The sequence below is a fragment of the Sorex araneus genome, chromosome 3 (assembly GCF_027595985.1).
Source record: "Sorex araneus isolate mSorAra2 chromosome 3, mSorAra2.pri, whole genome shotgun sequence".
NCBI classification, from domain to species: domain Eukaryota; kingdom Metazoa; phylum Chordata; class Mammalia; order Eulipotyphla; family Soricidae; genus Sorex; species Sorex araneus.
In genome coordinates, this window is record NC_073304.1 from 152,078,147 (window position 1) to 152,105,387 (window position 27,241).

The following is a 27,241-nucleotide window of genomic DNA, read 5'->3' on the forward strand; positions in this document are numbered from 1 at the left end:
CCCCCGAGTCCCACTGGGCACGGAGGCAGGAGTAAGCGCTAAACACCTGCTTTGAACGGGTGTGACCCCAAAACAATAAAAGGAGGGTGGTAAACTAGCCAACCCGACTCCTTCTCGGGTAGAGCAAGGAAGGAGGGACGGGATGCTTTGGCGAATCTGAGCACGGTTGGGGCACGGAAAGGTGAGGGCTCTCCGGCTTTGCGCAGCTCTCCCCGACGGGCAAGGGGCACTGACGGCCCAGGGGATGGGAGGCGGGGCGGGTGGGGGTCTCGGTCTGGCCACAGCCCCGCCGCCCGTCCGCCGAGGGCTCTCGCCCCGCTCCCCTCCCCGCCGTGTCGTCAGCGCGTCGCCGCCGTTTCCGCCCGCGGCAGCCCCACCCCTGCTGGCCGCCCTGGGCTCCCGCAGCGCCGACACCCGCCCGGGAACTCCGCACTGTTGGCCCCGAGCGGAGCCCCCGGCAGCCGCGCCCACCGCCCCGATGCCCGCGCCGAGTAGGTGAGCGGCGGCTGCTGCCGCCCGCGCCCCGCGCCCGCGCCTCCAGGACGCGCCGGATGCCGGCGGGGAGACGCCGGTGGGTGGAGAGGAGATCGCTCGGCGGGAGGCGCGGGATGGTGGGGAGGAGGGTTCGGGAGGGCCCCCGGACTCCCCGATCCCTGGGGTGCAGCGGAGCGGGGACTTGGAAGTTCCGAGTGTGACCCCGAGGCCGCCGGAAGCGCGCCCCGAGCGGCGGCGAGCGGAGCGGGGTGTCGGGCCTCGCGTCCTGCGAGGGGAAGCCAGCGGCCGGCCGCTTCCTCCGACGCCCCCGGGGAGAGGTGCGGGTGGAGCCGCCCCCGCCCAGCGCCCTTGGCGGCCCCCGGTAGCCCGCCGCTGCCGCTCGGCTCTTTCTTTCTCTTTCTCTTTCTCTTTCTCTCGCTCAGCTGCTTCTCGTGAAGGCTGGGCGGGCAGCGGGCTGGAGGCCCCGGGCTGGAGGCAGCGGGACCGGGCAAACCGGTTTGTGGCCCGAACAGGACTGGGGAGCCGCCTCTGCACACCTTCCTCCCCGGGACTGCTCCCATCCCTTCTCGGGTGCCCCCTGTCATGTCCTGGCAGGGGCCCCTTGTGACCTTGGCGGCCTTTCCCCTGCCCCCGACGCTCTGGGCCCAGGCCGCGTTTCAGCGTCTCTGGGCGGTGGGGCTGGACCCCGAGAGCTCAGGTCCCGGCCTCTTTCCGCTCCTCCCCGGGCGCGAGGAAGTGGTTGGTGCGTCCTGCTGCCTTTCCCCGGCCCCAGCCGCCCAGCAGGGCTTTGCCTCCGCTCACTGTGCTAGGTTTGTTTCAAGGGCCAGTGTCAGCCAATCGCTCTCACTTCCTTTCTGGCCCTGTTCTCCAGCCCTGCACCCCCACCCCCAGTTCACCCTGCCTGTTCCCCACACTCTGCCCCCACCCCCCAGGCTTCTGAGACCCTGATGTTTTCTGTCCCGGGGAATGGAATTTCCTGGTCATTTCTCATCATCATCATCGGTCATTTTATGCCAAGTCCCACTCACACCCTCCACCCAGCCCTGGCCAGGCCCCTGGAGAGGGAACAGAACCCTTCTTGTTCCCTCAGTCTCCTTCCCATCTGCCCTCCCCCCCACCCCCCTCCACCCAACTCTGAGGTAGGGGGGTGGCCGCTGTAGTCCCAGCCTAGCCTTTCTGGTAGTGTTGAGGGTTTCCTCTGATTCTCCATTGTTTCGCCATCCCCACCCTCCCCTCGGCTCTCACCAGCCGCCACCAGCCATGGCATGACAGGCAAGCGGAGCTGCTGCTGAATCCCCCTCTCTGCCCTCTCTGGCCAGCCGGGTGCTCCCCTGGACCTGGACTCGAGACAGGGTCCAAGACACAGCTCAGTTCTCACTTCCACGGATCTAGGGTGTCAGAGCACCAACGTTCCTGACCTGGAGAGCTAAAGTCTAACTCATGAAATGCCTTGCCCCTCTTTGTAGAATCTTTGGGGTTACCCATATTTTTGTTGTGGTTCTGTTTGGTTTGGGTGGAGGCTGGTGCTCAGGGCTGACTCCTGGTGCTGCTTGGGGTACTGGAGATGGAACCGGGCTCTGCCGTGTGCAGGTGCTGTACCTGCATTGCTCCAGCCCTGTTTACCCGTATTTTGAGACCAAGGGCGAAAAGCATGACAGAGGGAATTCAAGTTGTCCCCCACTCTGGCCGTGACGAAAGGGGAAGTTCTTTCTTGGACGCTGCCATTGGAAGGCTGTGTCTGCTTGTCTGCTGCAGCCTGACTGGCACGAGGAGGGGAGGACAGGCCCCAGCATGATGCGGGCTAGGGATCTGGCCCTTGGGGGCGGGAAGCAGAGAGGAGCAGCACACAGGACAGGACATGTGGAGAGGGTGGGGAGGCAGGGAAAGGATTGCTCATGGGACACCAGACTTGGCATGGGGGCCTGCAGCCTGTACACAGGTGACCTGTGCAGTCATACACTCGCGCGAAGCACACTTCACCTCCTGGGTGTAGGAGCTGCATGCGCACGACGCAGGAGGTCCTGACCAGGCCTGGTCACCGAAAGACAGAGAAGCAAAAGAGAGCATCGGGAGGCCTGAAGGTCATGTCTTCAGAGGTGCTGTTAATGGGTTCTGGGAGGGGCTGAGTCTCTGCTGAGGGAAATGACACGCTATGGCAGCAGGAAAGTGAAAACTTTTCCTACTGGAGTCTTTCCAGCTTCCTCGGGCCTCTGGGCCTCTCCGGGTCTTAACATATAGGTGTTCACCACGGTTTGGAAGTGGCCCCACGTGCTGGGGGAAAAGGCAGTTGAGGCGGAGAAGGAACCACCAAGTAAATGATGATTGGAGGGGTCGCCCGGGATGGGAGATGTGTGCTGAAAGTAGACCAGGGACCAAACACGATGGCCTCTTAGTGTCTGTATTGCAAATCCTAATGCCCAAGATTAGAGAGAGAATAAGGATGGCACCTGCCACAGAGGCAGGGAGTGGGGTGGGTGGGGGTGGCAGGAGGGACACTGAGAACAATGGTGGTGGAAAATGTGCACTGGTTGGAGGAGTGGGTGCTCGAGCATTATTTGACTAAAATGCAATCATGCATGTTGTTACAAACATGCATGATTTTTGTAACATATTGTCTCACGGTGATCCAGTAAAACTTTAAAAAAAAATAAAAATAAGTGAAAATAAATAAATGAAATGAAATGAAATGTAAGCTCCTCACACACAAAAAATATATAAGGTGTTCAGGGGAAGGTGAGGCAAGCAGAGGGGCAGGGCAGGGACCTTGTTTTGAGAACAAAAAACCACTATTTCCTCCTCAGAGGCACTTGGTGCCTCTCCTGCTCTGGGTAGAGGAGGTGGGGCTCGAGCAGTTTCTTTCTTGTTTCTTTTTTGTTTGGGGGCCACACCTGGTGATGTTCAGGGATTACTCCTGGCTCTGCACTCACGAATTACTTCTGGCGGTGCTCCGATGGGATGCAGGGAACTGACCTGGGTTGGGATTGGCCTGGGTGGGATGCATGCACGCAGATGCTCTTCCCAACGTCCTGACTCTGCTCATCTCTGCCTCTGTCCTCTGCTTCCTAATGCTCGCAGACCCTTCCCTTTTCCTGGCCCCAGAGCACCTGCTCTCTCCTTTGGAAGATCCCACTGAGAGTTTCTCACACTCGGGGGAGATGAGTGGTGAGGTGCAGGATTCAATCCACTAGAAGACTGAGGAGGCATGGCCGCATGAGAGGGGCTTCTGCTCACCTTCCCCTCTCCTTCCCTGTGCTCCTGCAGGGCTGCAGGCCTGAGGAAGACCCTCTGCGCAATCTCCTGTCCACCTCAATTTGGCCCTGCCCACCTCAGGCTCTGACCAGCTTACGCAGACTCTGAGGCTCGGCACCTCAGCACAGACTTCACTTTATCTCCATCGCTTCCAGTTGAGAGACTCCGAGAGTTTCTTCCCCCACCCCCACCCAGGGAACTGAAGAGTGGGTGTCCCAAGAACCGGAGCTAGAGCCCTCCGGGGCCTTCTAGCACAAGAGTGAAACTGGAACCATCAGGGAACATGAGTGAATTCTGGCACAAACTGGGCTGCTGCGTGGTAGAGAAACCCCAGCCGGTGAGTCTCCCTGCGCCCGCCCCACCCCAGCACCCAGAAATCAGTTACCAGATTCTGTGACCTTCTGGGGCCTGTGCTCTCAGAAGGCCCTGCTCAGCCCCTTCTCTGGAAAGCATTGGTGGTCAGTGCGTCTGAGGAGCGAGGGAGGAGGAAGGTGTGTCCAGCCCTGGCCAGCACGGCCTAGTCTGTGCCTTTCTGAGCTGGACAGAGGCTGTGGGCGGAGCCTGTCCACTTCCCCATTGTTTCCTCATTGGCACAGGGAACTTTGAGTGGCCTTCATCCCCTCTCCCCTCTGCAGACCACTGCTCTCACTCCCCGGCTGGCCTCTGTCTTTCGGTTCCCTCGCCAAATGCGATGTTTCCCCGTGGGCCCCTTTGCTCCCGCCCTCACGGCTTTCCAGTCTCTGTGCTTTTTCTCTGGGCCCAGCCGAGGGGGCTTCAGCCCTAACAGCCCTGTCTTGTCCAAGCAGAAGAAGAAGAGGAGACGGATCGATCGGACCATGATCGGGGAACCAATGAATTTTGTCCACCTGACCCACATTGGCTCTGGGGAGATGGGGGCCGGAGACGGCCTTGCCATGGTAACTGGGGATGGAGAGAGGTTGATGTGGGCTGTGGTTTAGTGTTGTTCCCCTTTCTGAAAACTGAAGCAGGGAGCATACCAAAACACACCACAAAAAAGCAAGAATGTAATATTTGAACCAGGGAGCAGTGCCGCGGGTAGGACTAACCGAGGTTTCATCCAGTAATGAGCTCTCGCACAGAGCAGGCGTAATCCCTGAGAACTGCCAGGTGTAGCCCAAAAAACCAAAAAGAAAAAAGAATCTAGGATCCATTGCTGGCTAGGGCTGCTCAAGTGGAGCATCAAAGCCCTGGACTCAGCCCCTGCTACTTCAGTGTCCTCCGAGTGACCTGGAGATGCGTAGCGCCCAAAACCAAAAATAATCTAGAATTTGTTTTTTCTGTGAAACAAGATGCTTTTTATAACAATTCTTGCCTAGAAAGATGTGAAAGAGGGCCAGAGAGATAGTAAGTACAGTGAGTAAAGCTGCTTGCCTTGCATGTGGCTAACCCGGGTTCGATCTCTGGCATCCCGTACAGTCCCCCAAGCACTGCCAGGAATGATTCCTGAGTGCAGAGCCAGGAGTACCCCTGAGCTTCGCCGGGTGTGACCCAAAAAAAATATGAAAAGGAGAAAGAAGAAATACATGTTTGAGAGAGAACACAGTCTTCTGTAGAGTGGAAAAAGCAAGCAGAGACATAGAGACAAGCAAGTGAAATGCATATTCAAGGGAGAAATTTATGGGAAATTTACGCACTTAAAAAGCAAGCCAGATCCTAGGAGTTTAGGGACTGGAGTGATAGTATCGCAGGGAAGATGCTTGCCTTTCATGCGGCCAACCCATGTTCTATCTCCAGCACCCCATAGGGCACCCCAAGCACCACCAGAAATAATTCCTAAGTGCAGAGCTAGGAGTAATCCCTGAGCATCACTGGGTGTAGCCCCAAACCCCAAAACAAAAATAAGCAGAACCCAGGATTTTATATAGACAAATTTATTCTGATCTCAGGGATGGGACCCAGCACCTCACTCGTGAGAAGTCATGTGTTCTACTGCTGAGCTATGTCTCCAGCCCAGAATCCAGGGTTCTAGTCCTTGTCAGCACCAGAGACCTGGCATTTCTGAGCTGGCGCTGGGGCACAGTGTTCGAGCACATGCCTCTTGTGTGGGAGGCACCGGGTTTTGCCCACAACACTGCCCGGAAAGAACGGTCAGTACTGTGACCAGCCCCACTGCTGCTGGGCGTGTTGGGGCAGGAAGGAGGCAGGCGCCTCTGTCCTCAGTCAGGTCTGTGATTTCTGCTTAGTTCGGAGTGTGGGCTGGCAGTAGTGCAGGGGTCTCTTCACTTGGGACAGCACTTGGTTCTAAGAGCGTTTCTGTGAGGTTCCGCCCAGACCCACTGGCTCTCTTCCTCCTGACGGTCTGTGTGAAGGACATAGCGGTGCCTCCCTGGGAGGGAGGTTTGCACCTTGCGGACTGGATTTCTCTCTGAGGAAAGGGGTTCAACCTCTTCCATGGCTCACCTGTGCTCTCTCAGACAGGTGCTGTTCAGGAGCAGATGAGATCCAAGGGGAACCGAGACAGGCCATGGAGCAACTCTAGGGGCTTGTAGCGCCCCCAGGAATGGTGAGTGTCCAGCAGGAACCCAGCCAGCCCTGCCTGGGCAGGTGGTGGAAGGATGAAAAGGGGACAGGAAGTGGAGAAAAGCCCCTATCGGGATGGTCTGCACAAGGGGAGCCTCTCCCAGAGCCTCAGTTTCTGCGAAGAGCGATAGCACAGCAGGGATGGCACTGGCCTTGCATGCGACCCACCCCAGTTTGATCCCCCAAGCCCTGGTAGGAATGATCCCTGAGCACTGATGGGTGTGGCCCCAAAACAAAAGCAGACCAACTGAAGCCCCGATTGCTTCCAGCCTGTAACCCGCCTTCCCTCCTTCCCTCTGCAGGTCAGGCTGCGTTGTCTGGAAGACTCCACTCTGTCTAGCCCAGAAAAGATGCTCCTCCCACCAGATTGCTCTTAGTTCCTGTGACCCCTGACCCCACCTTTCCCTGCCTAACAGTGCCTCAGAAGGCTAAGGGGCTGGACTCCCTCCGTCCCTCTAGCTGGAGCCCCTCCTGGAGATGGGGTCAGGGCAGTGGGACTGGCTGGCCAGAGGAGCTCAGTGGAAGCCCTGGACACTCGGATCTGATATGGGAATGTGGGGGACCTGGATCGAGGCCCCTCCTCCTGAATGATGGTCAGGGTGCCATCTGCTTTTAATCCCTGGACTCCTTCCGTGGGCTCGGTGGGTGAGGTTGTCTTTGCTGAGACGCTCCCTCCCCTTGTCCTCCCCCCTTTGGAAAGACTCAGGCAGGTCAGGCAGGGCTGGGCGGGCAGCCACTGCCTCATTCGCTCTCCGTCTCTCATCTTGAGTGACGACTCCTTCCGCGTCTCTCTCCCTTCGCCTTCTCCAGCCAGGCCTCTACCCAGTGTCTCTGTGGCATTATGAGCTCCTAGCAGCTTTCTTTTTTTTTTTTTTAAACATTTAATTTGAATTCTGTTAATCATCCCCCATCCTGTTCACAACACCCCCATGAGAAACACCCGTTTCCCACTGAGGGAGCATTCAGAGGTGGATCTCAGCCCAACGACATTCCGTTGACCTTTTTGAGGACCTGTGGGCCTTCTGCCAACCTCCCTGCTGGCTCAGGTGAGAGGACAGAGGGGAGCTGGAGAGAAGCCCAGCAAACAGCCAAGCCAGGGGATGAGGTGTGAGGGGCTTCCAGACCCCTGGAGAACAGAAAAGTCTGGTAGGAAAACAGGCTGAAGTCCTCAGCTATGAGTTTAGGCACCCTAAGATTCTCAGAGCATGGGAGCAGATCTTCTCACTGGTTATTTCTCAGCTGACAGCCGTATGGCCCCCTCTAGGCCCAAGGATTTTCCACGGGGGCCGCAGGTGAAAACTGTATTAGGGAATCAACTGACCAAAGGACCACCAGCAGGAAGCTGTTGAAAGGGGGACATGGTCAGAAAAAGGTTGAGAAATTCTGACCTAGTGCAAGATTTGTAGATTATGCTCCTCTGACCTTCAGGCTGGATAATTCTTTGCAATGGGGACTGTCCTGTGCATATTCGGATGCTTAGCGGTATCTCTGGTCCATCCTGGTAATGTCAACCCAAAATGTCCCCAGACATTGCAAGATGTCTATGAGTCCCCATTTCTCCCTATCCCCCACCACCACTCTAACAGCCAAGATCGTTCAAGTGGTTTTCACCCCCACCCCTGTCCCAGACCCTTCCCCTTATTCACCCTGCGCCTCAGCCTTGGACGAACTGGGCCCCTGGTGACAAGCCCAACACAATCTCCAAACAGTTCTTTCGGCTCGCCCGGGTCCCCGTCTCTGATGGGTATGACACAGAATCCTTCAGGGGAAGGACCCGCCCCATCTCCGCCTCTGCATCCTTGTCCTACAAGCAGACACAGCTGAGGCTCAGGGAGTTTAGTCTGCAGACCAAAACCATGGCCAATTCCCCGCCCAACTCAAGAGTCTGGTGGGAAAGTGGAGGAGGGCTGGGGTCTAGAGGCTTTTTCGGTTTTCTCAGGTGTCCTTTGTTCTGGCCCCTGCCTGGCAGAACAGATTAGACAAGCTCCTGCTGACTCCATCGCGGAGACCCTTGTCTGATGGGAAGGCACTGGTGCCCATCCCACCATCCATCCACTGTGCCACTGTCTACAGTCTATTTCCAATTGGAGTGCGTTTACTATGATTTTCCCCCCATGTTTTATTTCTGATGGGTCAGACAGGGTCTCCTTTACTCTCGGGCCCAGTTCGGCTGACTGTGCTGACAGCACCTCACCAGCCTGGAGACTTGTGCTGGGGTGTCACTCAGTAGCACTCTGGCCTCGGCTTTGAGCCCCTGGGCTGGAGCCTCCTGAACCCCAAAGGGTAAAAAGAAGCCTGAGGTTACAGAGCAGGCTAGAAAGATGAGGCGATCGGGCGGGGAAGGAACGACACTCCTGGGGCCTCAGGTCACCCTGATCTTCAGCCTTATTCTGATGTCTCTTCTCTGGACACAGCCTTTTCTCCGGTGCTCTTGCCTTCACTTCTCTCCAAATATATTAAGCGTGTGCCACCATCACCAGAGTGATGGGAATGAGAGGTATAATTTATATTAAGAACTTATTGGACTTTTAAATACTTTTTTTTCAAATAAAAATGTAAGCAAAACAGTCACAGAGTAATCATTTAGCTGTGTGTTGGCTGGATGTGGTTGGGGCAGGGAATTTCCGGAAAGTGGCTGATGGATTTTGTCAACAATAATTTGCCTTCCTGAGAAGGCTGGGAGGCCACCATCAGCCTTGGCCTCTAACCTTGGCTTTTATCTGTGATTTTTGTCTGGAAAAAAAAAAGTTACTGTTTGGGCTGATGCCATAGTACAACAGGTTGGACGTTTTCTCTGAAGCAACCCACCCAGGTTTAGTCCCCAGCACCCTATATTGTCCCCTGCTGATGGTCACTGGGGATGATTCTTGAATGCAGACCCAGAAGTAACCCTGGAACGTTACTGGGTGACTCCACCTCACCAAAAAAGAAAAAAAAAAAAGTACTTGTTGGGCCAGGGCTGAAATGGTAGCCCCACCAGGTATGGCCCCCACATTAATAGAACCCTCCAACAGAAGTGCTTGTCGGACCAGAGCTTGCCTTGCAACTGCCAATCCAGTCCGATCTGGAGCACTCCATGTAGTTCCCCGAGCCTGCCAGGAATGAGCTTGAGCACAGAGCCAGGACTAAGCCCTGAGCAGAACTGGGTGTGGCCCCAAACCAAAAAGCCTTCCCTCCCCCAACCAAATTGATTAATGACAACTCTGAAAGTGAAGATCATGAGTAACATCAGCATTTTATCTAGGGAACTGGGGTAAGGGACCAGCCAGATGCTAGCTCTAAGGTTTCAGAGAGTTACGTCTTTCTTCCTCAGTGAAGTATAAAGAGACACAAGATCAATGTATTTTTCTAGTTTTGTTTTTTCTGTACTAAGAATATCCAGTGGGAGCAGGGATTGAAAGGAGAGAGGCTGGGATGCCGGCACCTTCTCTTGCTGAAGTGGCCATTACTTCCGGTTTCTGTCTATCTGGGTAAGGAAAACAAAATAGAAGTGGAAATAAATATTGATAACCACATCTATATTCTTTGCCCGTCCTTGCTTCATTTCCCTCTTCCCACAGACCTTCAAGCGCTCAGCACACTGGGGCCCTATCGCTGCTTTTCGTATTGAATGATGGCTGTTGGGCCCCCAAGGGCAAAGACAAAGACAAAAACGAGCAAAATGGCCAAGTTCACACTTTATTGTGTCATCTTCCTCAAAGGTCCTGTCATTCTATCAACGCCTCAGGAGGTCAGTCAGACCTTTAGTAGCTCCATGGGTAAAGCAGAGGACTGTCCTGCCTTGAGAATTCTTAGGGGATGGGCCCTAATCACACAGGGATAGTTTGGGGGGACAGTGGGAATTAAAGAGGATGAGTGAGATTGTCCAGTCAACCTGGGTTAAGTCCTCTGTGACTGCCAAGTATCAGCTCTGTAAACCCTGTTTTCTTCAACTGCAAAGTGAGGTAACAGGCTTGTAGTGGTTTGGTTCACTAAACTGTACCCACTAAATCTTCACACGGACTGGAGCAAAAGCACAGCAGGTAGGGCACTTGCCTTACACATGGTCAACTCAGGTTCAATCCCTGGCGTCCCATAGTGTCGTTCCTCCAAGCACTGCCAGGAGCAATTCCTTTGTACAGAGCCAGGAATAACCCCTGAGCACCTCTGGGTGTGACACAAAAACTTAAAAAAGTCCTCACACAGCTGTGACTTAACTGCATTAGTATGCTGAAAGCTCCTGATTAATATCTTCCCTACCTTTTAATTTGTGCATGGAGAATTTGGGGGAGTGGACTGGGGAGACAGGGTGCTTATCTTGTACACAGCTGAGCTGGGTTCGGTCCCTGGCACCACATATGGTCTCCTGAGCACTGCCAGAAGTGATGCCTGAGCAGAGTCAGGAGTAAACCCTGAGTACAGCCAAGTGTACCCCACCTCCCCCCCAAAAAAGAAGAATTTGGTAAGATAAGTTAAGCCACATGTGGCAGTACTCAAGGCTTACTCTTGGCTCTCTGCTCAGGGATCTATCCTGGCAGCACTGGGGGGGTCTAACCAGGATCAGCTGTGCACAAGGCAGGTGTCTTTTTTTTTTTTTTTGCTTTTTTTTTGGGGTCACACCCAGCGATGCTCAGGGGTTAATCCTGGCTTTGCACTCAGGAATTACTCCTGGCGGTGCTTGGGGGACCATATGGGATGCCAGGGATCGAATCCAGGTTGGCCGCGTGCAAGGCAAACGCCCTACCTGCTGTGCTATCGCTCTGGCCCCAAGGCAGGTGTCTTAACCGTCTCTTTGACCCCTGCATCAATAATTTTTTTGGGGGGGCACACCTAGCTGTGCTCAGGGCTTATTTCAGGCTCTGTGTTCAGGGAATATTCCAAGCAGTGCTCAGGAAAATTTATGGTGTGCCAGGGATTAAGCCTGGGTCAGCTGAATGCAAGGTAAACACCCTGCCCTCTGTACTATCTCTCTGACTTTAATATCAATAGTTTTTGTTTTGTTTTGAGGCCACACCCAGCAGTGCTCAGGGCTTCCTCCTGCTCTGTACTCACAGATCACTCCTGATAGTTTTGGGGGACTATCTGGGGTGTTCAGGATCAAATCCAAGTCGACTATGTGCAAGGCAAGCACTCTACCTGCTGGATGATTGCTCTGGTCCTACAACAAGAATTGTTCCTATTTAAAAAAAAAAAAAAGGGACTAGAGCGACAGCACAGTGGGTAGGGCATTTACCTTGCATGCAGCTGACCTGGGTTTGATTCCCAGCATCTCATATGGTTCCCTGAGCACCGCCAGGAGTAATTCCTGAGTGCAAAGCCAGGAGTAACCCCTATGCATCATTAGGTGTGACCCAAAAAGAAAAAAAAATTGTTCCTATACTAGTACTAGCCAATATGTTTGTCTAATAACCAGCAGTTGCTCAAGAAATGATAGGTATGATGGGGCTGGAGTGATAGCACAGCAGGTAGGGCATTTGCCTTGAATGTGGCCAAGCCAGGTTCAATTCCCAGCATCCCATATGGTCCCCCAAGCACCGCCAGGAGTAATTCCTCATTGCAGAGCCAGGAGTAACCCCTGTGCATCGCTGGGTGTGACGGAAAAAGAAAAAAAGAAAAAGAAATAATAGGTGTGATCAATGGCTAACTAATCAATGTTATGTATCAGTACCAAGCATAAAGGTTCCTGTTGGCTCCATGGCTGCCTTAGCTGTAGGGTCTGGGGTATCAGGCCTTTCCAGGTCCCCAAGTGGAACCAAGTGGTGGTCCAACACTTACTGGTTGCATCTGTGTGAACACGGAGGAAAGGCTGTTCCAGATATCCTCCAGCCCAGCCCTGACCCTCTTCCAAAACTCAAGGGCAGAATCCGGGCAGGCGGTGGAGAGGGTTCTGGTGCTGGGCGCAGCAGTGGACTTGGTGGTGGGCGGAGAGGTGCAGCTGGCACCTGAGCAGTCACTGTTGTCCAAAGGACACTCCTCGCGCAGCCGGTCACACAGACACTGCGCGTAGGTGCAAGGCTTGTGCTCCGTGCGCAGCTGGTTCAGCGCCCCGACCCGGAGGCGCCCGGATAAACCATGCAGCTTCCCGGCCCGCGAGCGGCTCATGGTGCCCGACTTGCAGTGGCAATGCCAGGGTCCCCAGGGCAGCAGCATCAGCTGCAGGTCCTCGGGGGCCGGCATGCTGCTGGGTGAGTGCGTGCGCCAGGGGCTCGGGCTGGAGCCATGGGTGGTCCACTGGTTCAGGGTGGTCAGGGTGCTCTCGGTGCCCTCAGTGTTCTCCGAGAACGGCTCGTCCACCGCGGCGCTGGAGCCGGACGTGCTGGAGCTCGTCGTGCGCAGGTCGGACGTCAACCGGATCTCGGGCTCCTGCACGTTCGCGGGGAACCTGGAGCTGGGCCCCCCCGGGGTGCTGGCCGTGCTCTTCTCCGCCTCCGTCTTCAGATTGTCCTTCCTGGCGTTGGCGCTGATCACGACGCCGCCCTCCTCCAGGCTCTCGTCCTCCCCGGGGAGCGTCCGAACCAGGCCGGTCACAGTGGACGCCAGGAGCTCGGCGGCGGCGGGGCTGGCCTGGCGGTCGGCGTCCACCATGAGGTCATCCTCGTCCTCCGCCGTCACCCTGTGGGACAGGCTGGTCCTGCGGGACAGCGCGGTGCGGAAGGTACGGGCCGGGCCGCGGGAGCTGGGCCGCAGCGTGGAGCTGTCCGTGTGGTCTTGGGCCCCCGCCGCCGGGGCGCCCAGACGCAGCAGCAGGGCCCAGAGCAGCGCGCCGGCGGCGGGGCCCATGGGGCTGCGAGCTCGGCTGCCGGGCCGCTACCGGCTCGGATCCCGCGCCAGGCGTTAGAACCGTGGCTCGGGCCGGCCCGCGCGCCAGCGACCCAGTCGGCCGCGCCGCCCCGCAGGGCGGGAGAGAGGGGGCTCGCCAGCGGGCAGCAGGAGCGGGGGTATGGCTTCCGCCAAAGTTGGGGAGCCCTTGGGGTCCAAGCGGTAGGACAGTAGGGAGGACGCTTGCCCTGCATGCAGCCCACCCGGTTCAAGCCCCAGCCCTCCATGTGGTACCCTGAACCCTCCCAGGAGTGATCCCTGAGCACGGAGTCGGAGTACGAACTGCGCACCAATGGGTATGGCCCCCAAACCAAACCACCCCCCACCCCCAAAGTCTGGGGAACCGAGGCCCCGCAGAAATTGAGGCTCTTGCCTTGCATGCAGCCAATTAGGTTCAATCCCTTAGCACCACATGTGGCCTCTCCCTGACCCCACCCGCAGAGCACAGTGGTCACTCTGAGAACATAGCCAAGAGTAGCCTGAGGGATGTGACCCCACCCCATCACCTTGCTCCCCACCACCACCCCTATTTCTTTTTTCCTTTGTTCACTTGTTCATTTTATTTATTTTTTCAAAAGTTACCATGATTTTTTAAATACCATATAATGGCCAGTGTCACAATTTTTATTCCTATACATGAGACAAACTCTTTGATATGCATTTCAAATGTTAATCATGTATATTAAAGATATGTATTCACGGGCTGGAGAGATAGCACAGCGGGTAGGGCGTTTGCCTTGCACTCGGCCGACCCAGGTTCAAATCCCAGCATCCCACATGGTCCCCTGAGCATGGCCAGGGGTAATTCCTGAGTGCAGAGCCAGGAGTGACCCCTGTGCATCGCCAGGTGTGACCCCCCCAAAAAAAAGCAAAAAAAAAAGATATGTATTCACTATTACATATGCACATAAATTTGTTTTTTCTTTCTTTTTTTCTTTTTGGGTCACACCTGGTGATGCACAGGTGCATCCTGTCTCTTCACTCAGGAATTACCCCTGGCAGTGCTCGGGGGACCTTATGGGGTTCTGGGAATCCAGCTCAGCCGTGTGCAAGGCAAACGCCCTACCCTCTGTGTGATTGCTCCAGCCCCTGAACATATATTTCTACCTCTAAAGCTCCACTCCTATTTCTGCCACCAAATTTTTAAAAGCCAGAGAGCTAAGTCCTGATCTTCCCCACCCTACCCTTGGTGATGTCCCCACCCACTGCCCCTGTGGGGAACTCTGAAGCTCCTTTATTTGCAGAAGAGAGATGGAGACTTTTGCCTGAGGTTCTACAGCTAAAGCACAACTCACACCCATAGCTACAAAACATTCCCTGAACCCAGGGAAAAAGAGTCAGCAAGAGGGGTTGCAGATCCTGTGGGCCATAGCAAGGTCAGTGATTCCAGGATAAACCAGATGTCAGCTGGCACTGATGAGATGAGCTACAGAACAGCTCTGGGAGGCTTGGGTTAAGAGTGGGAGCATCTTGGCTGGGTTCTAAGGCACTTGATCCAGTCCCATGCTAGGTCCCTCCTGAGCCATGGAGATCCTGGTCCAGCCTGGAGAGAGAAGGAAAATGGGGGGGAGGGGCTACTCACTGGTTTATTTTGATGTTCTGTTATTTTTTTCTATGGGGGCGTGGTTTGGTTTGGGGTTGCACCCAGCACTGCTCAAGACTTACTTCTAGCTCTGTGGTTCAGGGATCACTCCTGGCAGTGCTCGGGAGACCATATGGGGTGCTAGGAATCCTTGCCAGGAAAGCACTCTGACCCTGTTCTGGTATTTTGCTGTATTTGTTTCTGGTTTTTTTTTGTTTTGCTTTGTTTTTTGGTGGCAGGCACACCCACTGGTGTTTAGGACTTAACTCCTCAGTGGTGTTTAGGACTTAACTCCTGGCTGTGCACTCAGGAATGATTCCTGGCAGTATTCAGGGGACCATTTGGGATGCTGGGGATAGAATCTGGGTTGGCTGTGTGCAATGCACATGCCCTACTTGCTGTACTACTGCTTCAACCCACTGTTCTGCTTTCTTTCTTTCTTTTTTTTTCCTTTATGGGTCACACCTGGTGATGCACAGGGGTTACTCCTGGCTTTGCACTTAGGAATTACTCCTGGCGGTGCTTGAGGGACCATATGGAATGCTGAAAATCAAACCTGGTCAGCCATTTGCAAGGCAAACTATACTGTACTATAGCTGTACTATAATATACCTGCTGTACTATAGCTCCAGTCTCCCTTTTCTGCTTTTGATTTTGCTTTTGAGCCAGGCCTGGCAGTGCTCAGGGAATATTCCTGGCTCTGCTCAGGGATCACTCCTGGCCATCCTTGGGAACCATATGGGGTGCCAGGGATAGAACCAGGGTCAGTGGTATAAAGGATAAGCACCCTAACCCCTGTGCTTATCTCTGTGGTCCTTTACTCACTGGTTTGGGAGTGAAACCAAGAGACGTGGGAAAGCAAGAAGGTAAAACATCTGTTTGAGTCATCATTTGGGGCCTTTTGCTCCAGCACCCCTTGCCCACTGGCTCTTCTCTCATATTTACTGTTGAAAATCCCTTCCTGACTCCAAGGCTGGTCTGAATTGCCTCTAAACTCCAGGCTATTGTCTCCTTTATTCTTTGATGTCTCTGCTCTTTGATGCATTGATTTTTTTTCTCCTGTTGGATACAATTTCTTCCCAGTTTTCCCAGATATGCCAAAGCAGAACACAAGGTTTTTTCCCTCTCAGCTCCTTTTATCACCACCCGCCCCCTGCCTCCCCAGGCCTTAAGAAAATGGGACCTAGTTTTCCATGCACCAGACCTTCAGCCTTTAGCATAGGACTCACTGTTTGACAGCTTCAGGGATGTGGACCTGATCCAAGGAGACGATCTGGGCCAACTCTCTCAGGCTGTTCAGAAAACGAATCTTGCGTGTGAACTTGGAGCTGAAAAGAGAGGATAGTGCCAAGCTACCCATCAGCAGGGGTGCTCGAGATAGACAAAAGGAAACAAGCAGAGAACAGGTGAGGCAAGAGTTTCTTTTTTTAAAAAAATGTTTTTCTCCAGTCTTTCACAAGCCAAGGATGGACTACCTCCCCACATCTCCCTATCTTTCTGGAAGCCATAGCAATCAATGCCTCCAAACCACCTCTGACTCCATGTAAGCTCTCTCACTGGCCATGATCCAGAGACTCATAAATAAATCTTGAAAGAGATCAACAAGTTGCAGAGATTCTTCCACAATGCGCACAAGGCTGAGTCATCCTGGGTACTCCAGAGCAGGAGCAGATGAGCCCAGCACCCACCCAAACAGAGCCCTGACAGCTGAAAACCTTCACACTCCATAATTACCACCATGCTCCTGGCTAGACTCCGCTGCTCAGGATGAGCCTCAACCAGAAATTAATCTGTTTAAAAAGTCAGATATGCAGGTTTTGTGACTGAAACCTCCAGGCTCTCATGGAGTTGGGACTGGGTGACCTCTCCCTTCTCTCTAGACTCCAGAAGCCCTGGCAGTCATGCGTATACCCCTAAATGACACCAGTTAAAAATCTAACTCCAGCTGTATCACCTCAAATTTTACAACACTGATAAACCAGGAGTAGCACACCAGATTGGATCAGATGTAATGTAGAAGAAAACCAATCTCAATTAAGAAAATATCAACACAGCAGGCTTAACATGTAACAACATCGTAGTAATCTCAAGGGCTTAAGAACTCCACAGTGAGATACACAATCTTTACTTTTCTTCTGAAGAAACATTTTTATCATTCTTTTAGCAAATTATAATAAGCAATATAAAATATGTTTTTTTTTTTTTTTTTTTTTTTTTTGCTTTTTGGGTCACACCTGGCGATGCACAGGGGTTACTCCTGGCTCTGCACTCAGGAATTACCCCTGGCTGTGCTCAGGGGACCATATGGGATGCTGGGATTTGAACCCGGGTCGGCCGCGTGCAAGGCAAACGCCCTACCCGCTGTGCTATCTCTCCAGCCCCTAAAATATGTTATTAAGGGCCTGCTATAGGGGAAAGCTTTAGGGATGGTTGAAAAAATTGGAGATTATGGTGGTGACAAGGTGCAGTGGTGGCGGGATTGGTGTTGGTATAGTGGATGTCTGTAACAAAGCATCGTGAATAACTTTGTAAGGTACTGTGTTTATATAAGGTGTAATAAGAAAATAAAATTTAATTTAATTTTTTTTTCTTTTTGGGTCACACCCAGCAATGCACAGGGATTACTCCTGGCTCATGCACTCAGGAATTACTCCTGGCGATGCTCGGGGACCATATGGGATGCTGGGAATCAAACCCAGGTCGGCCACATGCAAGGCAATTGCCCTACCCGCTGTGCTATTGCTCCAGCCCCAAAAAATTAAAAATTTTTAAATTTAATTTTAAAAAATTAAAATTTTTAAATGTTTTGTTTTGGGGGCCACATCTGGCAGTAATCAGTGCTTACTTGTGACTCTGCACTCAGGAATCACTCCTAGCAGGGCTCAGGGGCTGGGCAAATGCCCCACTGTACTATTATCCCCAATTCCTGGCTTTTTGCTCAGGGATCACTCTTGTTTAGAGGCTAAGGTTCAAATCCAGGTTGGCCATGTGCAAAGCAAGTGTCTTACCCGTTGCACTGTTGCTCCAACCACAAGAGATTTTTTTTTTTGATTGTGAGGACGGGAGAGGAGAAAGAGCCTTTTCATTTCTGGTGAATACCTGATGAACGGCCGTAGCAGAGCCAGGAATGCCTTCACATACCACGTGGCATGGATGACCAGTAACGCCTGCAGGTTCTTCCGGAGCCTGGAAAACATGAGATCATCCAAACACTGCCGCAAGCTTCATGCCTTTGTTCAGGAGAGCTTCTCCTGAACCCAAACTCCCTTCACTTCCCTCTTCCATTGTGAGCTTGGTGGGTCTAATCTCCATTCCTGTAACTATCTTGTTCCTCATGGTTTGGGGTTTTGTTTTGTAGTGAAGTGGTTTTAGATAGAGCAGCTGAGAGGGGGGTTGGGTGGGGGGGAGGGAAAGTAGTGTCTCCCACAATGGCAGGAGTGACAATACAGGAAGGCACTTGCCTCGAAGCTGAGCCCACTTTGATTCCCTGCACACACAGGGTCCACCGAGCACTGCCAGGAGTGAGCCCTGATCAGAGCCAGGAGTCACCCCGGAGCACTGCCAGGTGTGGCTCAAGCTCCCACCCCACAGTGAAGAGAAATCGTGCACTGCAGGCAGGACATGTGTTTTGCTGGGCATGAGCTGTGGCTTAATTGTACAGTGCTGTGTGTCTGGGGCTCTGGGTTTAGAGCAAACAAACAAACAAACAAAACAAAACAGAGCCAGAATGGAGTGCCCTGTGTTCCTTACATTTGGGAAATTCTCAGGAAATCTCAAATCTGGTAGCTCCTACTCTCCCCTAAATTACATCTGTTCATTTTTCATGACCAAAACTACGTCTAAGACCCCCAGGTTGAGAATGGCAGTAGGGAAAAAAAGAAAAGCAAAAAAAGGCACAAGAAGAAATAGCAAAATAAGCCAACGGAAGGTGAGAAAGGAAGGGAGCAAAGTAGCATCAGGGAGGAAAATATCTGAGTTGGACAGGAAGGGAAAGTGATGCGGTGACAGGATAGACAAGGAAGCTGATGGGCTCCACTCAGTTACTTGATTATCACAATATATAGTGGCTAAGGAATTATTTTTTACAGATAAAGAAAATATTTTTTTCTTGGAAACCAAGTTCCAGAAAGGCTAAGTGCCCTGTCCCGGCCTCAAGGCAAGATTTGAACTAGATTCCAAGCGCAGGTAGAACCCAGAGAGCTTGTGCGGGAACCATAAGAGTGGGAAGGAAAAGACAAATGCACCTCCGGTCCAGGGTGCAGTAACACTGGCGTATCCAGCTCAGTGGGGGCACCTGTGCCCGACTCGTGCCTCCGCTCAGGTGAACCAGCAGGTAATTCTCAGCCACCAGCAGCTCCAGCGTTCCCACCATGTACCTGGGGGCGAGGGTTTCAGGGAAGGGGCTGCCACTGTCCACTCTGTCATCAGCCGCGTGGCCTGAGAAGGGCTGGCAGGCCTCCCTCCTCACCTGAACAAATGTTCCATTACGTAGGGATAGTTGGGGATACTGGTCCTGGGCAGGTAACAGGAAGTGAAGAAAATGACAGCATTGAGGCCATCACCATGGTAACCTGGAAGGTAAAGGAGAAAACTTTGGTGGACAGATCAAAGGACTCTAAAGATTTCTGGAAGTTCCAGGGAGGGTCCTGACCCCAATAGCTGGAACCAGTTACTTAAACCTTTGACTCAGTCATCATGGTGGGTTGGAGCCAGAGCACAGCAGGTTAGTACCTGCCTGCATGCAGTCCAGCTGGGTTCTATCCCCAGCACCCCATAACATAATATAACCCCATCTGAGCTGGGCCAGGCCTGATTCCTGAGCACAGAGTCAGGAATCAGCCTTGGGCGCTGCGGGATAGGGCCCCAAAACCAAAAAGGAAAAAAACCCAAAAAAACCCAAAAATGAGCTGTCAAGTTATCAGGGCAGTGGGTGGACCTGGGCCCCCTGTGCAGGCCAGTGCTCTCCACAGAGCTGTACTGGACCCGAATGTTTCTTTGTTTTTCCTTTGTTGTTGTTTCGGGTCATTCATGCTTGGTGCTGGGCATTGCTCCCATGCTTAGGGCACGCAGGGCCAGGGATTGAGTCAGGGTCCCCCTCCAGCCCCTCAGACTTACAGTTTTAGCTCCTCTCCCGACCGGCCCTTACCTCCATGACAAAGAACTTTCTTATAGGGTTCGATGACGCTCATGTCCACTCGCTGCTCCCGCTGGCCTGTCTGGAACACCCTCCAGCGATGACCGTCTGCATCCGCCATGTCCCAGACGCAGCTCTGGCCCAGCCTTTCCACTGCAGTGTTGGCCCCCAAGCCCCCAGCCCAAGATGGCTCATCTGGAGAGGGCAGGGCAGGCTTCACCCTCACCTTCAAGGTCTCCAGCGTCTCCAGTCCTAGTGTTCTGGGGTTCCCAGGACAATGTCGATTCCTCCCAAACCTCCTGGTTTTCTGCTTTGTCTAATCCCCCTTGCTGGGTCTCTTTCCTGTAACTTGTTACCCTCAGACTGCACTGATTAGAGACCCAGGGCAGTTTGCATGCAGGGGTAGGGGGTGGCCATGCCCAGGACTGGCCAATTCTTTAACTCTTTTGTCCTTCCAGCCTCCTAGGACTGAGCAGATCTATCTCCCTAGTGACTCTGAGTTTTTATTAATTTTTGCCTTTTTTTTGGACCCTAGCCTGCGGTGCTCAGAGCTTACTCATGCATCTACACTCAGGGATAATTCCTGGTGGAGTTCCGTCTGAGGGATCAAGCCCAGGTCAGCCTCATGCAGGACCAGTACTTTACCCACTGTCCTATCTCTCCGGCGCTCCCTGCACTGCACCGCTCTACCTGTGCCGCCCTCCCACAGTGCCCTGCCCCACGCCCAGCCTTCCCGGCTCCCCTCGTTTCTCTCTGTGTCTCAAAGTCTTATGTTCTCTTCCTTCTCTTTCTCCTCCCCCTTTTTTTTTTTTATGGAGGGAGGTTTGGGCCATTTTGGACTGCTCAGGGCTTACTTCCTGCTCTGTGCTCAGGGATCACTCCTGGGGGGTTCAGGAAACCATATGTGGTGCTGGGAATCCAACCCTGGTCAGCCACACACAATTAATGAATCACCGTGAGATACAGACTTACAAACTTTTGTGCTTGTGTTTCAGTCATACAATGATCGAGTGCCCATCCCTCCACCAGTGCCCATTCTCCACCACCAATGTTCCCAGTATCCCTCCCACCAGCCCATCTCAACCCCTCTCCCCCGCCTCGGCAGCTATTTTTTTGGAGGGGTCACAGCCAGCGATGTTCAGGGGTTACTCCTGATTCTGCACTCAGAGATTACTCCTAGTGGTGCTCGAGGGAACATATGGGATGCTGGGAATCGAACCCAGCCAACCGTGTGCAAGGCAAATGCCCTCCCCACTGTACTATCGTTCCAGCCCCACCAGGATTGAACTTCTATCTCTCCGAGGGCTGGAGTGATAGTACAGCAGGGAGGGCATTTGCCTTACATGTAACCCGATCTGGGTATAATCCCTGGCATCCCATGTGGTCCCCCAAGCACCACCAGGAGTAATTCCTGAGCACAGAGTCAGGAGTTACCCTTGAGCATCGCCTAGTCTGATCCAAAAATTAAAATATATAAAAACAAAAAGACTATTTCTCCAGCCCTATTTACTTTCCTTGTTGGTGGCTCTTTTGGGGAATCCACATCTAATAATGTGGCTACTGTGACTTGGTGATGAGGATCCAATCTGGGCCTCCTGCATATGAGGCATGTGCTGGGCCACTGGACTGTCTCTGTCCCTCCTTCCTGCCTGCCTGCCTTCTTTCTCTCTCCCTCCTTCCACCTCCCTCCTTCTCTTGCTCCCTCCCTTTCTCTCCTCTCTCCCTCCCTCTTTCTCTCCTTCTCCTCACCCCTTCCTTTTCCTTTTTAAAATTTTATTTTGGGGAGCCACCTCAGCAGTGCTCTGGATCTATTCCTAGCTCTGTGCTCAGGAGTGAATAGGGAACCATGTTCAGACCATGTGTCATGCTGGACACTGAGACAGGGTCAGCTGCATGCTAGGCCAGTCTTTGCCTTATGTCTGTCTCCAGCCCCTCTTTCACTTCTTTATGAATGAGCCCCTCCTAGTTAGTTGTCTGGGAGTGAAACCTTTGTCATCTGAACGCTCTTCTCTCTCAGTCTTCTGGCTAACAGGATCCAGGCCCTCTTTCATCAGCCTTCATGATACTGTTACAGAATTTCCAATAGCATCCTGGTTCAGGTTCTTGGCATTGCTCATTTTGCCAAAGTACTAACCATTTTGTCTTCCTGCCTAGAGTTTGTTTTCTTGCATTCCACTGTGTACAAGCCAAGCAGGCTTCCTTTTATCCCTTATCTTTTTATTGTTTGTTTGTCTGTTCATTTTTGGGCCACACCTGGCAGTGCTCAGGACTTACTCCTGGCTCTGTGCTCAGGGGTTATCAGTGTTCAGAGGATGGTTAGTGGTGGCAGGGATGGAATCAGGGTCAGCTGCATATAAGGCAAGTACCAAACAACCTCTTGAGCCCAAGCGCTGCTTGATCTGGGAAGAGAATTGCCTTGGGTCTGGAGAGTGTGAGCAGGCTGGAGCCTACGTCTGTATGCTGGAGGTTGGGGTTCCGTCCTGGCACCGCCAGATCCCCACTGCCAGGTTCACAAACTCTACGTGGAAGAAGCCTGTGAACACCACAGATATGGCCCCAAAACAAAAGCAAAAAAGCAGCACCTCCCCCCAAAAAATCTAGTGTTTCATATTCCACCAGCTGGATATACCGTAATAGAATGATCCAGTACATGGGGCTTAAAACAGTGTCCTTTCTCTTCAGAGCCACTGGTTCTCCAGCTCGGTCTTTCTCGGCCACATCTCACAGTCTTCATGGGGCTACTTCTGGTCTGTGCTTGGGGGTCACTACAGCAATGCTGGGGGGGGACCCTATAGTGGCACGGACTGAGCCTGGACCTGCCACACACGGAGCCCGCACACTAGCCTGTGTCCCCAGAGCCCAGGCTAGTCTCCTTGAAGTAGTCAATGAACACCCATTGCCTACAGGATAAAACTGGAACTTGGGGCTGGAGAGTCCAGCGGGCTGAGCAGACACCGATGCAGGAAGTCCTAGTTTGGTCCCCTGCACTATGTGGATCCCTGAGCTGAGTACTCAGTCCCACCAGGTGGGCCCAAAATACAATCTGTATACATATATATATGCTCTCAGCATGGTAAGAAGTAACTTCATGGGGCCAGAGCAATAGTACAGTGGGTAGGGCATTGGCCTTGCATGTGGCCGACCTGGTTTCGATCCCTGGCATCCCATATGGTCCCTGCCAGGAGTGATTCCTGAGTACAGAGCCAGGAGTAACCCCTGAGCATCACCAGGTGTGACCCAAAAAGAGAAAAAAAAGGATCTCTGTGATTTGACCACTACATGCTTGGCATCTTTTACAATTCCCTCCTTACCTGCCAACTCCTCTTATCTGGGATATTTTGATTTTGACATATATTTTGGTTTTCACCCTTGCTCTGATAGATAAAGATTTTCCTCTCTATATAACAGTTTGTTATGAAGTACTGTCTCCATGACAACAGAGGCTGTAGTCTCCATTCCAAGATACTCAGGATGGCTGGTCACAGGGGGAGGGACTCTGTGACCTTCAGAGCTCTGGAATTTCCACCCTCTGGCCCCAGGGGAGGGAGAGACACTGGACATGGTGCTGGTCACTAATGACCAGGACATTAATCAATCTTGGCTACACAATGGATCCCCATAAAAACAAACCCTAAATAAAGAGTTTCCAAGCTGGTGATATGGGGTGTGCTGGGAGGGGTAGGTGGGCTGCTCCTCGCCTATCCAGTCCTATGAATGTTCTAGAAGTTTCTGATCTGCAGCCCCTTACTATAACCCTCACCTCTGAGTTTGGTAGTTTGAGCAGATGATTATCCTGAGAAGGGGAGATGAGGCCCACTGATTCCCAGCCAGAGGACCAGAGGCAGATGTGACCCTGGGCATGTACCCAGTGTCAGAGTGGGGGGCACTTCTGTGGGTATAGGGGTGCGCTCACTCCAGGTGATGTCGGTCATGAATTGCAGAACCCAGAGGTCTGAAGGACTGGTTGTGTGAGGAAACCCTCCTGTTAATGTTAGAAGTGTTGAGGGCTGGAGAAATAGTACAGTGGGGATAGTGTTTGCACACTGCTGACTTGGGTTTGATCCCTGGCATCCCATATGGTCCCCCGATCACCACCAGGAGTGATCCTTGAGCATAGGATCAGAAGTAAGGCCCAAGTACTGCCAGTATTACACAAAAACATACAGACAAACAAAAAAATGGAGTCAAGGATTGGAGCCATAGTACAGCGGGGAAGGCGTTTGCCTTGTACTCGATTGACCTGGGTTCAATCCCTGGCATCCCAAATGGTCCCCTGAGCACTGCCAGGTGTGATTCCTGAGTGCAGAGCCAGGAATAACCGCTGAGCATCACCAGATGTTGCCCCAAAATTAAAAAAAATAAAACACAATGGAGAAGACACTGCAGAAGGAAAGACTAGTCCAGGCATAGCCTCGTGGGCGGGAATTATGATGTGAGGCGGCGGGGCTGGGATACCATCACCCGAGGCCCATATTCCATCATCCGGGAAGCCCCCGGCCCCAAGCAGGAAGCAAGTCCTGAGCACAGCCCTCCCCATCCCTAAAGAAATCTTTTATTTTTGGTTTGAGCCACACCCTGTGGTGCTCTGGGCTCACTCCTGGCTCTGCTCAGGGCTTAGTACTGGCAATGTTGGGGACTCCTTTGAGGTTCCAGGGATTAGAACTGGGCTTGGCCTGTGCAAGGCAAGTGTCTTCTACCCTGTACCGTCTCTCTGGCCCCTAAAGAGATTTGTTTTTTCTTTTAGATTTTTTTGTTTGTTTTGTTTTGGGGCCACACCTGGTCATGCTCAGGGCTTATTCCTGGCCCTGCACTCAGGAATCACTCCTGGCTCTGGGCTTGGGGGAGCCATATGGGTGCTGAGCTTAGAACCTGGGTTGGCCATGTGCAAATGCCCTCCTGCTCCAAATGAGTTTTTTAGAAAACAGAACTTGAGGCTCACTCTCTGCTGTGGCTACCTGTCTGGGAGTCCCCTTGAGGGTCTTCAGAAGCACCAGCCTCTTCTGGAAGCAATCTAGAGGGGAAGGGATTAAAAAGGGGCAGAAAAATGGCTGAAGGCAGCCTGCAAGGATGCAGCTTGTCACCTCTTTGCCGGCAGTTTTATCTCCCAGTCCCCTACTCCCCCCTGGCCTTCCTCCAGCCCTCACTCCCCACGCCACCCCTCCCTCTCCGACAGTATTCCTCACCCAGGGAACTCATCATCCAGCCATTCCTCCTCCAGTTCCAGGTCCCCAAGTCTCAGGGCTGCCCCCAGTTCAGCTGCATCTGCGTTCTCCCTGGACCCACAACCAGGAAAACATCATCATGAGACAAACCAAGGCAGAACGTCAGGGTGTGGAATGGAGGTGAAGAGAGACACTGGGACGAAGAACAGGAGCAGTATGGAGCAGAGGCATCGAAGCCCAGAGATTCCCAAAGGAGCCTCGCATGGGGCCAGAGAGGAGCACAGGGAGAAGGCACTGGCTGTGGTGCAGTCAACCCTAGCTTAGTCCCCAGCACCCGTGGTCTGAGAGGTAAACTCAGAGGTGTAATTCAGACCATGACATTGGTCCCTCGGGAGCACTATCAGGAGTAGCCCCCATGTACTGCTGGTCTGGCCCAGCAACCCCTGCCCAGGTCAATCAGCAAGGAGAGAAGAAGAGCCGGCACCAGGTGTGAGCTAGTTTGGGGCTAAGTGTGTGCTTCAGCTGTTGGAAACTTGATTCAGTCTCTACATGGTCCCCTGAGCACTGCCAGGAATGACCCTCGAGCACAGAGTCAGGAGTAGCCTCTTAATGCCCAGAAGTGGCCCTAAAACCAAACTACCACCACCAACAAGCCCAACCTTGATTTCTTCTAATTTCTTCATAGATTTTCCTCCCCTTTTCCCCGTTTGCTGGAAGTAGGTCAGCCTGATTGTGGGTCTTGCACACAGCTGACTGAGGAGGAGGGTGGAAATGAAGTTAATGGCATTTTGGTTTCTGGATTTTACCCAGAAAATCATGCTCAGGGATCACCCTAGGCAGGGCCTGGGGGACCATAAGTGGTGTCAGGGACAACCCAGGTTGGCCACATGCCCTCCGCGCTGGACTGTCGCTGCAGTCCCATGGCTTTTATCTCAGTGCTGCCACTCCGCCTGCAGAGTGGGGGCAAGAGAATCCCACATGGTGGGCTTCAAACTACAGACCCGCCCCGCTCTCTGTGGGCAAAGATGGCACTGGACTGGCCTACCTTCCTCACTCCACTTGGGAGAGGTCAGGGAAACCAAGGCAGTGGGAGACGTGCTGGGAAGGAGAACTCAGTGGGACGCTGGGGCAGCCTTCTTGAGTACTGTTCACTCAGGGTGGAGATTGATAAAAGATCAGGGCAGATTTAATAAGCACAAGTAAAGGAGTTTCCTTTAAAAACCAAAGAGAAGTAAACAAAACAAGGGCTGGAGCAATAGCACAGCGGAGAGGGCATTTACCTTGCACACGGCCCACCCGGGTTTGATTCCCAGCAACCCACATGGTCCCCCGAGCACCGCCAGGAGTTATTCCTGAGTGCAGAGCCAGGAGTTAACTCCTGTGTGTCACCAGGTGTGACCCAAAAAAGAAAAAGAAAAAAGAAAAACAAAAGGGCTGGAGTGATAGCACACAGTTTGCCTTGCAAGTGGCCAACCTGGGTTCCATCTGTGGCACCCCATTTGGTGCCATGCAGAGCCCCTTCAGGAGTGATCTCTGAGCACAGAGTCAGCCCTGAGTACTAAAGGGTGTGGCCCCCCCCACAAACAAAACAAACTAAAATAAAGATGGGAGTGAACTGGAGCTGAGTGGTCGAGTAGCAGATGATTTCCCTGTAAGAGGTCCTGCTTCTAGGTTTGACATCAAAAGAAGAATTAATTCAATAAAAAAGAAAGCACCCTGGAATCTCATTTTTTTGCTTCCACACTGACATTTCCTGCCTGGCTTCAGCCTTATTACTGCTCTGCAAGTCAATTCTCTTACAGTCTCATCTCTTCTGGATCCCTGTGATCTGAGCTGGTGAGAGCAGGGTGCTGGCTCACCTAGGGACCTGGCCCCCGATTTCCACTCACCTGAGCGCTGGGGCCTTCTCCCCGGCCTCCTGCACCTCGGCCATCTCTTTCCTGCTCCCGTCTCTGTCCCCTGGACCTCCAGGAGCTGCGTCCTGCTCCCTGGCTCTATTTAGCCCCTTCTCCCAGCCTGAGTGGCTGCCTGGAAGGGAGGAACCTCACCTTCAAACAGGTTTTGCCACCTGCCTTGCCCAGGAGCCGGTCTGCCCAGAGAAATGCTGTGCCGGGGTGGGCGGGTCTGGGGAATCCGGGGTGCCTCCTAAGGAGGCTGCCCTGGTGAATCGTGTTCTCCTCTGCAGACTGACAGCCTGCAGGGAGCTGCCATGACTTGACTTATTTATTGTCACGTTATATGGTCACCCACCTCCAGTGAGGGTTTGGTATGGGGCTGGGG

The 27,241-nt window shown here is 53.1% G+C and overlaps 3 protein-coding genes across 3 annotated transcripts; 1 reads left to right on the forward strand and 2 right to left on the reverse strand.

Moving 5' to 3' along the window:
• The first annotated feature begins 202 nt into the window (after positions 1-202).
• On the forward strand, positions 203-8,852 carry CDC42SE1 (CDC42 small effector 1). Its single transcript, XM_004618081.2, has 5 exons — positions 203-571; positions 3,757-4,081; positions 4,551-4,661; positions 6,180-6,268; positions 6,588-8,852. The coding sequence occupies exons 2-4, from the start codon at positions 4,028-4,030 to the stop codon at positions 6,252-6,254; spliced, it is 240 nt and encodes a 79-aa protein (XP_004618138.1). The 5' UTR covers positions 203-571; positions 3,757-4,027; the 3' UTR covers positions 6,255-6,268; positions 6,588-8,852.
• On the reverse strand, positions 7,147-13,044 carry C3H1orf56 (chromosome 3 C1orf56 homolog). Its single transcript, XM_004618128.2, has 2 exons — positions 12,040-13,044; positions 7,147-9,751 (listed from the first exon to the last, which is right to left on the reverse strand). The coding sequence occupies exons 1-2, from the start codon at positions 13,042-13,044 to the stop codon at positions 9,731-9,733; spliced, it is 1,026 nt and encodes a 341-aa protein (XP_004618185.1). The 3' UTR covers positions 7,147-9,730.
• Positions 13,045-14,473: 1,429 nt separating this feature from the next.
• Positions 14,474-26,894, reverse strand: BNIPL (BCL2 interacting protein like). The gene is made up of 9 exons (XM_004618127.2): positions 26,851-26,894; positions 24,983-25,072; positions 24,755-24,810; positions 19,812-19,994; positions 19,134-19,236; positions 18,910-19,041; positions 17,765-17,851; positions 15,895-15,993; positions 14,474-14,626 (listed from the first exon to the last, which is right to left on the reverse strand). The coding sequence occupies exons 1-9, from the start codon at positions 26,892-26,894 to the stop codon at positions 14,590-14,592; spliced, it is 831 nt and encodes a 276-aa protein (XP_004618184.1). The 3' UTR covers positions 14,474-14,589.
• Between the last annotated feature and the right edge of the window lie 347 nt (positions 26,895-27,241).

Bases quoted from the DNA above. Each gene is read 5' to 3' on its own strand.
- CDC42SE1 (XM_004618081.2), top strand. From the start codon at position 4,028: ATGAGTGAATTCTGGCACAAACTGGGCTGCTGCGTGGTAGAGAAACCC. The intron at 4,082-4,550 runs GTGAGTCTCCCT...TTGTCCAAGCAG, and splicing joins TGGTAGAGAAACCCCAGCCG to AAGAAGAAGAGGAGACGGAT. The intron at 4,662-6,179 runs GTAACTGGGGAT...GTGCTCTCTCAG, and splicing joins CCGGAGACGGCCTTGCCATG to ACAGGTGCTGTTCAGGAGCA.
- C3H1orf56 (XM_004618128.2), bottom strand. From the start codon at position 13,044: ATGGGCCCCGCCGCCGGCGCGCTGCTCTGGGCCCTGCTGCTGCGTCTG. The intron at 9,752-12,039 runs GTAAGTGTTGGA...TTCCTTACCCAG, and splicing joins TGTTCACACAGATGCAACCA to ATAGACAGAAACCGGAAGTA.
- BNIPL (XM_004618127.2), bottom strand. From the start codon at position 26,894: ATGGCCGAGGTGCAGGAGGCCGGGGAGAAGGCCCCAGCGCTCAG. The intron at 19,237-19,811 runs GTAAGGGCCGGT...TTTACCTTCCAG, and splicing joins GAAAGTTCTTTGTCATGGAG to GTTACCATGGTGATGGCCTC. The intron at 19,042-19,133 runs GTGAGGAGGGAG...CCTCGCCCCCAG, and splicing joins GTAATGGAACATTTGTTCAG to GTACATGGTGGGAACGCTGG.